We start from the raw sequence: 14,332 nt of genomic DNA, 5'->3' as shown, positions 1-14,332 counted from the left end.
GTGAAATGAGATTATATTATAGAAACGGTAAAAACAATAGGTCTAAGTTTGGATTAAAATTTCTAAGTATAAAAAAATAACAATTCTTTAAACTTTATTGTATGCGAAATTTATGCTTGTCATCCGTCATCTCAGATACGATAATTAATTCAATCATTCAAGAGTTGTAATTTTTCTTGACCATATCATAATTAGCAAAAAAGCATGATTTTAATTGCGAAACAAATTTAAATACGTTCAGTAGATCTTTTAAGAGAACCTAATAAAAATATTTTTTGTGTTATAAAGCCCTACAGTTTAACCACGTTCTAATCAATTTCAAGTTTAAGAATAATACAATTAAAATATAAATGGATTCCCAACCCTAATGGGTAATTTTGCCGTAATGATTTAACAATTTAAAGCGTTTCTGTTACTATATTCTGTGGTTAAAATACTTACTTTTTGGCAAACTATTTTGACAGCTGACGTGTATCAATGTCAAAATTTGCCAGTTTGCAAAAACCAAATATTTTGGGTTTTGTGACAATCACAAAATTTGCGTAATAACCGAATTTAAGGCTTCTGCTACAAACTTTCATTTTCATTATTTATTTGGCCATATTGCATGGTTTTTACATAAAAAAAAGATGATAAATGCGGTTCTTCGAACTTCGTTCATAATATGTTTGGGGTATGTTTTTGAGCAGTTTTTAAATATATGAAAATCCTATTAGATATTAAATTAATTATTTTCTTATTATTACAGGGTTAATTATGTGCAACTCAGAGAAATAAAAACAAATGTACCTCAGTGGGACTTGTTGATTTTCACCCAAAGTTGGCCCGCAACTGTGTGCATTGAATGGAAGGAACATGATCACTCACATACATGCAACTTACCGACAAACAAGGACTCGTGGACCATCCACGGCATTTGGCCGACGAAGCTGGGGACGATAGGGCCAGCTTTCTGTAATAGAACTTGGCATTTTGATCCGGAACAAGTCCGGCCAATAGAGAAGAATTTGGAACAGTTATGGACCAATGTCGAATCTGGTAAGTACTTTTAATTATTGAATACCTTTCACATTGACACTGCAACATTATTTGTTGTAGAGCAGAAGTTAACTATAGATATTGCTGTTTATAAAAGTCCTATCATAACATAAATATAATTACGAAACATTTCCCTCATTATCTAAAAAAAAATCTTTGTGGTTGAATACATCTAAGTGTTAGTGATTTTCTACAGTAAAAATTCTCAGTTATGTGATTCTGATGTTACTAAAAGTTTACATATTTCACTATAACAGAACAGCATCTTGCAAATTGTATCATTGACAATGAGGTCAGTGCATGCATAATTAATAGGGGCCTCTACACTTCAGAAAAGTAAATAGTAATTTCCTGTACAAATTTGCTTTGGTGATAAATTTAAATAATAATGGCAATAATGATGTTTCATTTCCAAAATTAGATTCCTATTGTATATGTGTTCTATTGTGTTTTTTTTTCTTCCACAACTGTTCCTCATATCATTGTCAATCTTACTATGCTGTGGATGCATGATTGTTACAAGGTATCCCCAGAACGGCGGAATGCCCTGAAATTTAGTATACATGTAGAACAAAGTCTGGAAAAACATATAGGCTACTAACACAGTTTTTTTTTAATTCTGGCGGATTGATTCAGGGGCAACAGCTAGTAGTCATAAATGTGATTAGTAAAACTTCTTTACTTGTAGCATATATTTGAAAATAAACATTTTCCAGGTACTTCAACTTACGCTCTCTGGGCCCACGAGTGGAATAAACATGGTACTTGTGCAGCTGTACTGGAACCTCTGAATTCAGAACTCAAATACTTCAATATGGGTCTCGCCTGGTCACAGAAGTTTATGGTTCATGATATTTTACAAGCATCAGGCATAGTACCGTCTAATACCAATGAGTATTCAGTACTAGACATGTATAACTCGATTAAAAACAAATTAGGTGTCAATCCAGTTATTGAATGTAGGAAAGAGAAAGGTAAAAGTTATTTAGGTGAGATACGCATTTGTTTCACAAAAACACTAGATTTGCATGACTGCGATGGTGTTTTGAATTTAAAAGCAAAGATGTATGAAGGGAAATCAATATTAACTAATTGTGACACTTCACAGGGTGTTTTGTATCCTCATTACCCAAGTAATACATATGTTAATTTATATAAATTAGCTATGTGGCTACAATGGCTTACGTTATAATCTTGATATCAAATAGTCAAAGTTTTTACTTGAAGCTGACTTTCAAAGATTTCATCATCTGTTTTTTTTATGTTTTCTATTGGATATTTCATATTTCCCAATCGCATTTTTAAATATGATCCGTAATTAATATTTATTTTATTAATAAAACAATAAAATGTTATTCAAACTATATGGAATAGAATTTATGCAAATTCTAGAAATATTTGTTTTGTATATGTTTGCATATTGAAATTTTTATTATGGTTTTAGTTTACTTCTTTGTATGATTCATTTATTTTAAAATTTACGTTGGTTTTTAGGGTTCCGTACCTCGAAAGAAAAACGGAACTCTTATAGGATCACTTTTTTATCCGGCCGTCTGTCGAGACGTTTTTTTTATGAAATTGTTTTTTTATGTTTGTTTATTTACTGTCTTAAACTTTATATAATTATCCCCTTTAAAGCAATAATTATAATTTTAAACACCTTTCAGAAACAGGGTCAAATTCGGGTTTTGATTAGCTCATAGTCTTTTATTATGTTGTCTTGTTTTTTTTTTCCTTTTGTAAAATATAAGACTTTGTATACACTGCCATACAAAAACATTTTGATAATCCTTTTTTCTTAGATGTAAGCAAAATATTTAACTGAGTTCAGAAAAAATAAGGTTCTTAATCAGTCTGTGGGTTTTTTTGGAATAACAATAGTGTTCAGTTGTCATTTTAGAAAAAAGGCAAAAATGTACAGTCCGGAAAGCTTTTTATGTTATGAGGAAAAGTAGATGAGTAAAATTAGCTCAATATGAAGGGATAACATACATTTGGTACTAAAAATGACCAACAGCAATAATTTTTTATCATGAATTAGCAATAAATATTTTATACCATGATTTTTTCTCTTCTCAAAAGAACCGGCGATGCCAAGTCCTTATCACCAATACTATTTTGTTTATGTTGTATCAAGCAGGTTCCACTGAAATTATTTTTAATGAATTTAAGTCTGTTTTTCAGATTCAAGTTTTTTTAAATAAATATTTATAATAAACTGTTGTTTTATTTTTAAATATACCTATTGTCCGTGGGTTTCAAGACCAAAATTCCTGTCTACAACATAATGTTCTCCGTTTTTTTAAAGATAATGACAGGGATGATGATGTTTTTTACAGATATTTTGGTTTCAGAAACCAACGGGATGTCATTTACGTATTAAAAGCTACTCGTTTGCAAAATGAAAGGCTTTAAATTTTAAAATTATTTATTTTTATTACTGTTCATTTGTCATAAATAAAAAGAATCTTTAGTAGAAATCCTTCAACAATGTACCAGTGAGATTTAAAATTGAGACGAATAAGAAAACATCACAATTACACAAACTTTATTCATCATAATTCTGCGGAATTCTTGCAAAACCCATACATTACATAATATCGGAAACCATTATCATAGATTATAAGGTAAATTAAAACACTTATGTTTCAACACTTTCCACTCCATATTCAGTTCAGTAAAATCTTCAACATTTTATTGACCTCGACCTTTGGAGACTATGATCACCGCTGATGGTACCAGACCTGTACAAAAATTAAAAACGCATTAAAATGATTTTCGATTGTGACTTTTGTCCCTTACATATTTAAAAAAAAACACTGTATCTATACAAGTATCGCAGTAAGAGAAACCTACAGTAAGATGGAACGCGCTAGCTTAATAAATGCCTATTCACTCTACTCTTGAAGGCTACGTCATACTTAGACGATTCAATTTATGGCAACTCACTAGCACCCTCCTGTTAATGATTTAAAGTGTCGGATATTCTTATTGAATATGTATAAGACATGTCATTGGAAACCCACAGTTATAGTATAATTAGCTGTGCCGCGACTCCATCCGCTCTGTTTTAAAAAAGGGTCTTGACAGACAGACGGACAACAAAGTGATCCTATAAGGGTTCCATTTTTTTCCTAATTAATAGCATATGTGTTCTTCCAGACTACTATTCTACATCTATGCCAATTCTCAGTAAGATCCATGGATCCCTTCTGGAGATACTTTCAAACAAACATCCATCCATCCAAACATTCGCATTTATAATTTTAGTCAGATCAAAAATACCATAGCTTACCCAATAATTCTAAAGGCTTCTCATAGTCATCGACAGTGAATATTTTCTTTGGGAAGGTGGTCATCAGCTTAAAGTTATCTTGTTGAGCAAACTCCTGTGAATTCATTTGTAAGTATAACCTGAAATTACAAAATATAATAATATTTTAAAATAGCAGTCACAAATATACTAAAACTAGTAATAAAAATATATGGATGAATTGATAAACTCCTTCTTTTTCAAATTGGCTAATAAATAATAACATTTGTACATAGAATGTTACTATAATCTTTGGTTAGCCTCGTATATATAGCGTAACATCAAATCTATATAAAAACCCGCAACTTTAATCAATTTTTGTATCAATACAATTTTGTTACCTGAATTTTAATTGCTAAATACTCATTAAAATTGAATAAATTACTTCTATTGCAATAATAAACCTTTCTTCTTCTTCTTCTGCTAGCTCTACAGCCCTTTGTGGGCCTTGGCTTGGTCCAGCAACTTTTTCCACCTCGGTCTATCTCTGGCCACGGACTTCCAGTTTGCTATGCCCACTTTTTTTGCGTCCTTATTAACGCCGTCTATCCATCGGAGCTTTGGTCTCCCTCGACTTCGACGACCTTCGGGATTAATAATAAACCTTTAAATAAACATAAAATTACCTGACAGCAGCAAGTTGTTCTTTAGCTCCGAATGTATGAGACAACAACTGTCCATCGGGCAGACGCAATTGTATACGAGCCTGCTCATACGACACCTTGGGTGCTGCGGGCGCCGGTTGGGGAGGGATAGGCGCGGGAGCCGGAGCCTCCTTTTGACCAGATGCTGCAAGCCTGGAATCATTGAAAAGAATTTTATTGTAATAAGCGAATGGAATGGCAGACAAAGGAATAATCGGGACAATTAAAATCATCTAGTTTTGAAACCAAATGAAAACTATGTTAGAGAATGACAATAAGCATTAATTAAATTTGTAAAATGCCAAATATTTTTTAACTAAACTCACTTCCTAGCTTGTTTGTCCGCTTCAATCTGTGCCCTGACTCTCTCCCTTGCTTTTTGATCTTCAATCTTCTCCCGTCGCCTTTGCTCCACTAATTTCTGCATCTCTTGCTCCTGTAGTCGGAGTTTTGCATCCTGCAGATCTTTGCCTGATTTTATACGGAGGCGCTCCCTCTCTAGTGCTTCAGCCTGGAACATAAAATAAGATTGTATTTATTTATTTAATTCATTTTCTCACAATTTAATTCAGATGAGGACCAGTAGTAAAAATTAAATTTCAATATGTAAACTCATTCACATTGTCAATGGAACAGAATATAAATGTTGCATAATATTAAGTTGTACAACATAATTTACTACAAAGTGTGTCCTACACAATTAACATTTTGTGATACAATTTGTCTTACCTTTTCTTTTTCTTCCCTTTCCTTTCTCTTTTGTTTCATTCTCTCCTCTAGCAAAGCCAATTGAGCCTTTTTCTCCTCCTCAGTCAATGGCTTCTTTTCCTCGGTAGATTCAGAGAAACTACTGTGATTAGTTTTCGCAGCATGGAATTCCATTTCATCCTGGTTTTTGAACAGTTTTCCGCACTCATCACATTTAAATGATTTGGCAACCGCCGAGTCTTCAGACGCCGGCTCAGATGCCGGTTCAGACGAAGCCGAAGGAGGAGCTGCGACATCGGTGCTAGAACTCCCGCCAATTGTTTGTCCAGAACCAAAATCAGGCTCATCAGCGTGCGCCAACAGCCATTCCATAGCAGGCTCCACGCCTTTGTAATTTGTGACCGCTAACGCCTTTTCACTAAAAACAACAACATTGAATATAACCTAATCTTATTTTGCTGTTAATACAAATACGAACTAGAACTTACGCTCGCTCCTTCGGAAAGCCCATTTCCATAAGAGTTTGAATTTCAGCCATTATATTCTTCTGCGCTAACTTATACAATAACAAGATATTACTAATGAAAAATCACTTTTCATCACCCATCAGCTGTTTTACTTTCAGGAGTCGTCGGTTCGGCAATAATTTTGGTAATTTGGTATGATATAACGTCACATACTCTTTGCACTTTGTTGCCTTACTTTGTTGTTTTATATACTTGCCTTGTTTTTGTTGCCTTGCCTTGTTGTTTTATATACTCTTTGCCTTACTTTTTGATTTGGATTGGTTAACGACCTTTATTTACTCTTTGGTATACTGACCACTACAAATGGACTGGGTAAAGGACATGGCATTTTATGCCAATTTGATTTTCGCCATTTTGATGCGATGGTCGCTGATGGTTGCAGTGGTGTGGATTCGACTAATAATCTTAATAGAATTAACTTTCACGTAACTTCAAAAGGCTCGTTTAAATCGGAACGAGGCATTGCTGTAAATTCCAAGCAATCACCTATCCATTTATAAAGATAAGTGCTTCAGTAAGTTACGAACTAAAGACAATACAGAGCATCTGAAAAAAAAAACATTTGTAAAATATTTTAACAATTTTCTAGAAAGCTAGGTGTCTGTTTAAGTACCTGTAGGATACACTGCAATATTTATGAGATTTGACATAGAGAAATAAAAAAAAAGTTTAATTTTCTACAAAATACAATACAAACATTAAATACAAGAAAATTACTAATAAGCTTTTAACTTAATAGTTGGGGAATCCCTAAAAGTAATGATTAAATTGATGATATTGCATTCAAGTAACGTTTTATTTAATTTTTAAGACTTTTTTGTACCGATAAATATGTAATAATTATTGTTCATCTGTGAAATAAAAACGTATTTTAAAAATTATGTCATGTCAAGATTAATTGTCATTTTGCAACATTCTTAGCTTAAAACAGTTCACATAAAATAATTATTTTGAAAAATATGATTGCAAGACGACAACGACGGAAGAGTGTACAAAATAGTGATCCCGGCAAAATCTTGGACCTGGTCATGAGCTTAACTGACGATAAGAGTGCCCAACTGCAAACTAAAATTAATACCTATGTAACTTACTTTTATTTATTTGATTAAAGTTTTCAGTGATTTACCGCATTGCATTGCATATGTAAATTACGTAAAATCGTATTTATTCTGAATTCTTTATTATTGCAGAATTTTTATAATGATTTCCGAACTATGTTTTCTTTAACCTAAATAGGCATTTAAAAATGTAACTATAATTATTCCACAAAACAATTTTACTTCTGGTAAAAATTATAATAAATGTCAACTCTACTTGTCACTTCTATATTGTCAGTGTGGGAAAAACCTGCCATAAGGAAAAGGGTTGCTAGTTTTTATTACAAAAAGTATTGCAAGATTGCCCTCAGTCGAGCGGGGGAGTACCTTACATGATTTCATAATATCCAGTTTCAAAATATGATTATTTTTAGTTTCAAAGTTTAGGCCTAGATTGGAGTTGGAAAAAACTATTTATTGCTCAGAATGCAAGACTGACTGCGTCTCTTTCTAGCTCATCCAAGAATGCGAGGCAGAGCAGGCTTTGCTTGTAGCAGTGAGCAGGGAACACTCCGATGCTTTCATAGAAGCTGTCGGCTCCTCGATGTTGATGCGCAAGCGTAAGATATGCGTCAGTACCATGATTCTTGGCTTTTGAGGTTTACAAATGTAGGACTTTTAAAATGAGTATTTAAATATTTTATTAATTTCAGTTGACTGAAAAATTTAAAGTTGTTCTTGAGTCAGTTGGCGAGCAGACAGAGTACTTAAGTAATATGGAAGAGGATTTTAAGAGTTTTGTTGAACCTGTAAGTGTTTGAAGTGAATTTAAGAACATCTTTCTTCGTATCCATCTTATATCAACATTACCATAGAAAACACACGAAAGGAAAGCAAAGCATATAAAAAATAGGTTAATATTGATAGATGAGTCTATAAAATATTTAACGCGTTTACGTCTATCAATCCTGAATTTATAGGAAAATTTCGCGAGATGAAAATTGTTTTACGTCCTGATGTAGTCGTTGATGAAGTACCCTCTTAAACTTCAGACTTTGGAATCGGAGAATCCTAAGAAGCGTGTGGTGATGTTCCCAATCCCCGACGACCCTTTCTCCCTGATAGTCTGCATCGTGTCACCAACCGTGCAGGAGGATCGCGTGGGCCTTATTATATACGAAGCCTTCTTGTTAGTTACTTCTATACATTGAGTTAAATACGAGGAAATTTAGGTATTATATCTTCGTAACTATTTATACCGTGTAAACTGGGTTTGGTATAGGTAAGTATATTTGATAGTTAAAAAAATAAAATTAATAAGCTAACAGAGCATCATGTACCATTGAAAAAAAAATTAATGACAATCTACAAGTTTAGTAAGGCCAATAACACATCTAGATTTGACAGTTATCAAAAAGTTTAATTACAACATTTATGTTAATTTTATGGGGTTTAAAGATTTTTCTGGCCAGTGCTGAAGAAGTCAATAATGTTGGAATACGAGCGCACAGTGAAGTACAAGTGCCAGCAACTGCTACGCGTCGCCAGGAGACTCTTCACTCAGGTGATATCAATTTATATAGATGAGGCCACTGTCTGCATAAAAACATTCGGGACTTCCATATACCTGTAAATTGCGTCACTGTATACATAAAACCCTTTCGGGGTCTTCTATTTCTTTGCATACTCAGTCAATTATCAGGTGGAGAAACTGCAGACGCTATTGCACATGGCTATGGAGCAGGCCAAGATGCTGATGAGTGCCGAGTACTGCTCCGTCATGCTCATAGACGTAGACCAAATGGAACTGGTGGAGATATACGACCCTATGGAGCTGCAAATGGTACCATTGTTATTATAAGCTGGTGGGTGCAGGCATGTCCACTCCGGTTAGAGGAGTAAATGTGCCCACTCAGAAAACAAGGATTTAATTTGACTAAATTTGAAAAGAGTTTTTCTTTGACAACTCTTAATGTATTCTTTATTTCATAGACTAACACGGAGACGATGAAAAGACGTTTCAAAATGGACGTCGGTATCGTGGGCATTGTCGTCAACACGGGTAACCTCGTCAACGTTAAGAATCCAGAGAAACATCCCAAATTTAATCCAGAAATCGATGCTTATCCTGGAATCAGTTGCAGGTAAGTATGTAGTTGTGTCCAACAACTTCATCTAAAATACTCCTACGATTAAAGCCTTGAAACTGTTTCGCTTAATATAGACTTTTTCACCTTTAGAATTTTTTAAATCTCAACATATTCTATACCATATATATGGCTTATGACTCACCAGGCGAATTGGTGCCACTGGGCCTGTTACTAACTTAACAGTTACTTAGTTACAATTCTCGTTTTTAATTACGGTACTAGGTCTCTTCTATGTTTCCCAATCCGCGACCAGTCCGGGATAATCGGTGTAGGCAGCCTGTACAACAAGTTGGGCGACCCGTACTTCGACGCGATGGACGAGGAGATGGCTCTGGCATTCAGCGTCTACTGCGGCGTTTGCATCGTCCACTCCATGGTCTACCAGAAGATGCAGGAGGCGCACATCCGAAACGCGCTTGCCAACGAACTCGTCATGTATCATATGAAGGTCGCTTACTACTGAACGGTTTTCTTTTAAAACTTGCTACATCAAGTGCAAGTCTTAATTTAGTTATATTAGCAGTTCTTTTGACAATTGAATAGCATATCTTTAAAAATAAAAGTCGGTATTGAAAAGACGACTAAAACAGAGTCGTAAATTTTCGCTGTGCATTAGTTTTTAGTTGGAATTTGTCTCTTTATAATCAGACAACCAATGATTTGAATATTACCAATTTTTTAGTCTATGACCAAATTGCTACTGGCCGCATAAATACAATTAGCCATAATCATTCAATTTTGTTTATTGGTTACAAAAGTTGCATGTACTATGTTAGGTGGGGGACGCGGAGGTGAGTCGTCTGCTGGAGTGCACTGGCTTTCATAAGCACCCGCACTTCGCCAGTCTCAGCTTCAATGTGCGCGCCTTGCCGCCGCGCGAGTTGCCCTGCTATGTGCTCAAAATGTTCTCAGACCTCGGATTGCAGAAGAAGTTAGAATCCATTTCTTGCAGCAAAAATGAATAAAAACAATATTCACTTAACACCTCCCGAGTGAAACACGTAAAAATATTACCTCTACTATTGCAAGCAATTTCAGGCACATCGGCATTGTGGCACGACTAATCTATTTAGCCCTTTTCTTTGCATTATATCGCCGGTATTTTAGTATAACTGACCAGTCAAGTTAGCTTAACGCCAGGATGAAAGAAAGGAAGTCAAATACTTCTAACGCCACGCAGGTTCAATTTAAACGCTATGAAGCTGGCAAGATTTGTGCTGCACGTGAAGAAGGGCTACCGCGATGTTCCCTACCACAACTGGATGCACGCCTTCAATGTCGCGCAATGGGCCTACGCCGCCCTCGTCAACTATAAGCTTGTCTCCTCGGGATACCTTAAGTATGTACATCACTGACTGCATCATAGCTGCAATCAAATGACGTCCTTCTATGTTTTTTGAATTTATTTCAGTGATTTGCAAGCACTCATGTATTTGATAGCATGTCTGGTGCACGATCTTGATCATCGCGGGACTACCAACAGGTTCCAAATAATGGGGCGTAAGTATACCAAAGCACTAGACGTAGCTACTACTAGGTTTCGGATAGAAAATTAGTGCGAATATTGTCCAAAAACTCATGTCAGCGAACTTAGTTGTCACACTATTTCATTTTGACAAAGGTTCAGAACGCTTATAAATATTTTATCGGCTGATAGATTAGATATTATAACTTCCAGAATATTAACAATAGAATAGGCACAAACCTTTTAGGGATCACAATATTATCAAACTAGTAGACCGATCAGTAGACTTGGACTTGTTTTTCTAACAACTTTAGTAGACCGTACAGTAGACGTGGCTGGTACTGTCGCAGAGACGAGCCTGGCGGCGCTGTACTCTAGCGAGGGTAGCGTGATGGAGCGCCACCACTTGGCGCAAGCGGTGTGCGTGCTGAATACTGAAGGCTGCGATGTACTCGCCGCGCTGCCCCGCGCCGACTACGATCGCGCCATTATTATGCTCAAAGATTATGTCCTGGCTACAGACTTGGCTAACTTTTTCAAGTTAGTAATTTGTAGTCATATTTTAGTTGGAGTAGACATTGTATTTCAGTCATAAGATTTGAGTGGTCAAAATGGATGTTACCAAAGCTATATATTGTTTACTATTCGCGAATAAGATTTTTGATTCGTATATTACCGGGTCTGCTAAAGGATTGAAGTCAGTATGTTTTATTGAATTTCTAAATTTAATATTACCATAAAGGAATCTTCCCGAGTACGAAATGATAGCAATGGACTACCAGAAAGGCAACCGACTGCACTGCGCGGCGCTGCAGGCTCTGCTTATGAATTCCGCGGACCTCAGCGACCAGCTCAAAGACTGGTCCGTTATAAAGAAGACAGCTGTGAGTACATCATAACGGCTCGAGACAAAGAAAAATTAGTGTTGAATTCTCACCACTAAGCGTATGCATCAGCATTGTAGCTTATGCTGTGGTATCTTGTCTCAGTGTAACTAGAAATACAATTAAATTATTCAAACTTTCGTGAGACACTATACTAAACTGATATATAAACACGGCTAAATTATACCAGTACCACTCATCCTGATGAAGGGGCCCCGATGGGCTCGAAACTAGTCGGTGCCGCCACCGGACGAATATACGTGAGTGTTTAGCCGTGTTTATATCATCATCATCAGCTCACTATACGTCCCCACCGAGGGGCTCGGAGCCTACCCTAAGTTAAGGGTGTTTATATATCAGTTTAGAAATACAATATTGACCATAAGGTATAGACTAGTATGAATTAACACGTGTAATGCCACTGACTCGCCTGGCGAGTTAACTTTCGTACCATAAATGCTTGGTGTAGTTATACTTTTAGTCGTCTGTATTCCTCAGGCAGCAGTATTGACTGAGTTCTTCAAGCAAGGAGAACTAGAGAAGAGCCGCGGTGAGCCGGCGTTGACTTTTATGGACCGAGACAAGTGCTTTATACCCGCACTTGAACAGGAGTTCCTCACAACCACTTGTATGCCACTTTATAGGTTCGTTGCTTTATCTTTTTGACGAGAAGCTTAAGATCTATAAGAATTTCTATTTACAAACGATGATAGGACTAATATTTTTAAATTTCTAGTCTCCTTGCTAAAATCATACCAAAAGCTGAAGCTTGCACTAAAGTTTTAGAAGGTCATCTTAAACAATGGGAGGCCGCGTCATACGTATTTTCTGAGGTAACACCCTTTTTTTATCAACTTAGTCTGTTTTTAACTCTACATTTTAAACCAAAAGAAAAAAACTATTGCTTTATAAACTTTTTTTCTAGGTGCCGATATCTGCCGGTCTGTCTGTACTACTCAGTCCGGAGTTGGACAACTTGATAGAACAGAGCATCAAGGAGAGGGAGGAGGAACTGGCGGAGAGCGCCAAGAAGACTGAAGCTACTGATGAGGACTAGAAGACTTTTGCTATATTTTCTTAACACATTGACTGCTGTCAGTACAGTTTAGATAGCAATGAATGTGTTGGTTCTTTTATATCTATTATATTTTATTTAAACTTTGATCTGATTTTATTTTAATCTATCTTCCTTACTTTATTAGAAGCGATAGTAATTCATAATTATTTATTGGTAAATAAAATAAAACAATTTTTTATTTATTTATTTTATTTGTAAAATAAAATATGAGGAAAATTAGCTACGATTAAAATAATCACAAGATATATTAAGACTATCACATCAGATTGCTTAAGGTCCATGACCACTATATTTAAAAAAAAAATTAAAAAAAAATATTAAATGGAAATGTTAATTTGATAAAGTTATATATAAATAAATGCAAATAATTGGAAAATAATGTTGATAAGAGACTCATATTTTTACAGGAAAATAGTTTTACTAAAGGACGAGTTAGGAATTTTTGTTTAATAAACATTTACAAGGATTAATAAAAAAACTAATATAAATTCTACTAATCATCAATAACTTTAAACCATTAAATTATTCAAACATTCGTGAGACGTTATAATAAACTTATATAAAAACGGCTAAAACACTGACGTATATTCGTCCGGTGGCGACACCGACTAGTTTCGAGCGCAACGGAGGCTTCAACAGGGTGAGTGGGACTGGTATTATTTCGAAACTTGAACAGCAACACCACCGAAGCTTTGGTATCAGCATCGTCGACGACGCAGGCGCACAACGCGCCCCCCGCCCCCTCAAGACGGGCACAGTGAGCTGAGGGCCGCGTCCGCGAAATAATACCAGTCCCACTCACCCTGATGAAGGGCCCCCGATGGCCTTGAAACTAGTCGGTGCCGCCACCGGACGTATATACGTGTGTGTTTAGCCGTTTTTATATAAGTTAACTTTAAACCAGTTTTTAACCATAGTATGGGTTAAGCCGATTGGAGATCAAAAAATTAAAACAATTTTCAAAAATATTTTTTTAAATTCTTATCTAGTAACTTCAAAGTCGTAAATGATGGTATAAAAAAATCTACGCATTTTTTTGTATTCTGTAAACAAGCGTTTTTGGCAGACCTGATATTGGTCCTTCGAGCGGGATATTAAAATAAAAAAATATCACAATGTAAAATAATTTCGAATGCTTTGGCTTTGTGAAAATTAAAATGAGTTTACTATTATGTTTTATCTATATTTGGTCTAAAACAATTTCTTCCAAAATTACTAAAAAAAAATTTATAAAACAGTTGAGTAGAGAGGTACTAACTTTTCCATAGTGACATTGTAATTTGTGCAAATTTTGTTATGTAAATATTGTAAAAGTTGATATATGACAGTGTCTACATACTGTCACTACAAAGTCAAAATAAAAAAAAAATTGCGCGTATTTATTCAATTAGGCCATTTTCTTTAGGTTGTAAAAGTTCTTCAATAAACTCTTTTACCATTACTTCAAGTTTCCGTTTCATTTCTTCTTGTTCCCTGTAAAATTAAATA

General features: G+C 35.2%; 4 protein-coding genes across 4 annotated transcripts in view; 2 read left to right on the top strand and 2 right to left on the bottom strand.

Annotated features, from left to right (window-relative positions):
* Positions 1-474: 474 nt before the first annotated feature.
* Positions 475-2,506, top strand: RNaseX25 (Ribonuclease X25). The gene is made up of 3 exons (XM_013320395.1): positions 475-673; positions 749-1,038; positions 1,755-2,506. The coding sequence occupies exons 1-3, from the start codon at positions 630-632 to the stop codon at positions 2,228-2,230; spliced, it is 810 nt and encodes a 269-aa protein (XP_013175849.1). The 5' UTR covers positions 475-629; the 3' UTR covers positions 2,231-2,506.
* A 1,057-nt stretch (positions 2,507-3,563) lies between these two features.
* LOC106124046 (UBX domain-containing protein 1) lies at positions 3,564-6,377 on the bottom strand. The gene is made up of 6 exons (XM_013320499.1): positions 6,192-6,377; positions 5,725-6,121; positions 5,322-5,506; positions 4,978-5,148; positions 4,334-4,452; positions 3,564-3,782 (listed from the first exon to the last, which is right to left on the bottom strand). The coding sequence occupies exons 1-6, from the start codon at positions 6,239-6,241 to the stop codon at positions 3,733-3,735; spliced, it is 972 nt and encodes a 323-aa protein (XP_013175953.1). The 5' UTR covers positions 6,242-6,377; the 3' UTR covers positions 3,564-3,732.
* A 763-nt stretch (positions 6,378-7,140) lies between these two features.
* LOC106127869 (cGMP-dependent 3',5'-cyclic phosphodiesterase) lies at positions 7,141-12,836 on the top strand. Its single transcript, XM_013326157.1, has 16 exons — positions 7,141-7,312; positions 7,782-7,898; positions 7,981-8,076; positions 8,320-8,456; positions 8,726-8,831; positions 8,970-9,110; positions 9,260-9,411; positions 9,640-9,865; positions 10,194-10,348; positions 10,598-10,756; positions 10,829-10,917; positions 11,233-11,422; positions 11,625-11,766; positions 12,265-12,410; positions 12,503-12,599; positions 12,692-12,836. The coding sequence occupies exons 1-16, from the start codon at positions 7,190-7,192 to the stop codon at positions 12,821-12,823; spliced, it is 2,208 nt and encodes a 735-aa protein (XP_013181611.1). The 5' UTR covers positions 7,141-7,189; the 3' UTR covers positions 12,824-12,836.
* Positions 12,837-14,006: 1,170 nt separating this feature from the next.
* The window catches only part of Pgm2a (phosphoglucomutase 2), an 8,805-nt gene continuing 8,479 nt past the window's right edge, over positions 14,007-14,332 (bottom strand). Inside the window, exon 12 of the mRNA XM_013325573.1 lies at positions 14,007-14,324. Within this exon, the coding sequence (XP_013181027.1) occupies positions 14,224-14,324 (101 nt within the window). The 3' untranslated portion in view covers positions 14,007-14,223. The remainder of the gene's footprint in view (positions 14,325-14,332) is intronic.

Source organism: Papilio xuthus, unplaced genomic scaffold (assembly GCF_000836235.2).
Source record: "Papilio xuthus unplaced genomic scaffold, Pxut_1.1 DF828952.1, whole genome shotgun sequence".
NCBI lineage: Eukaryota > Metazoa > Arthropoda > Insecta > Lepidoptera > Papilionidae > Papilio > Papilio xuthus.
Note: the sequence above shows the minus strand (reverse complement) of the source record. Positions and strands in the feature narration are given on the sequence as shown.

Coding starts and splice junctions, on each gene's coding strand:
- RNaseX25 (XM_013320395.1), top strand. CDS start 630: ATGATAAATGCGGTTCTTCGAACTTCGTTCATAATATGTTTGGG. Junction 674..748: donor TCGTTCATAATATGTTTGGG/GTATGTTTTTGA, acceptor TTATTATTACAG/GGTTAATTATGTGCAACTCA. Junction 1,039..1,754: donor ATGGACCAATGTCGAATCTG/GTAAGTACTTTT, acceptor AACATTTTCCAG/GTACTTCAACTTACGCTCTC.
- LOC106127869 (XM_013326157.1), top strand. CDS start 7,190: ATGATTGCAAGACGACAACGACGGAAGAGTGTACAAAATAGTGATCCC. Junction 9,866..10,193: donor TCGTCATGTATCATATGAAG/GTCGCTTACTAC, acceptor GTACTATGTTAG/GTGGGGGACGCGGAGGTGAG. Junction 12,600..12,691: donor CGTCATACGTATTTTCTGAG/GTAACACCCTTT, acceptor CTTTTTTTCTAG/GTGCCGATATCTGCCGGTCT.
- LOC106124046 (XM_013320499.1), bottom strand. CDS start 6,241: ATGGCTGAAATTCAAACTCTTATGGAAATGGGCTTTCCGAAGGAGCGA. Junction 6,122..6,191: donor GGCTTTCCGAAGGAGCGAGC/GTAAGTTCTAGT, acceptor TGTTGTTTTTAG/TGAAAAGGCGTTAGCGGTCA. Junction 3,783..4,333: donor GAAGCCTTTAGAATTATTGG/GTAAGCTATGGT, acceptor ATTTTTGTACAG/GTCTGGTACCATCAGCGGTG.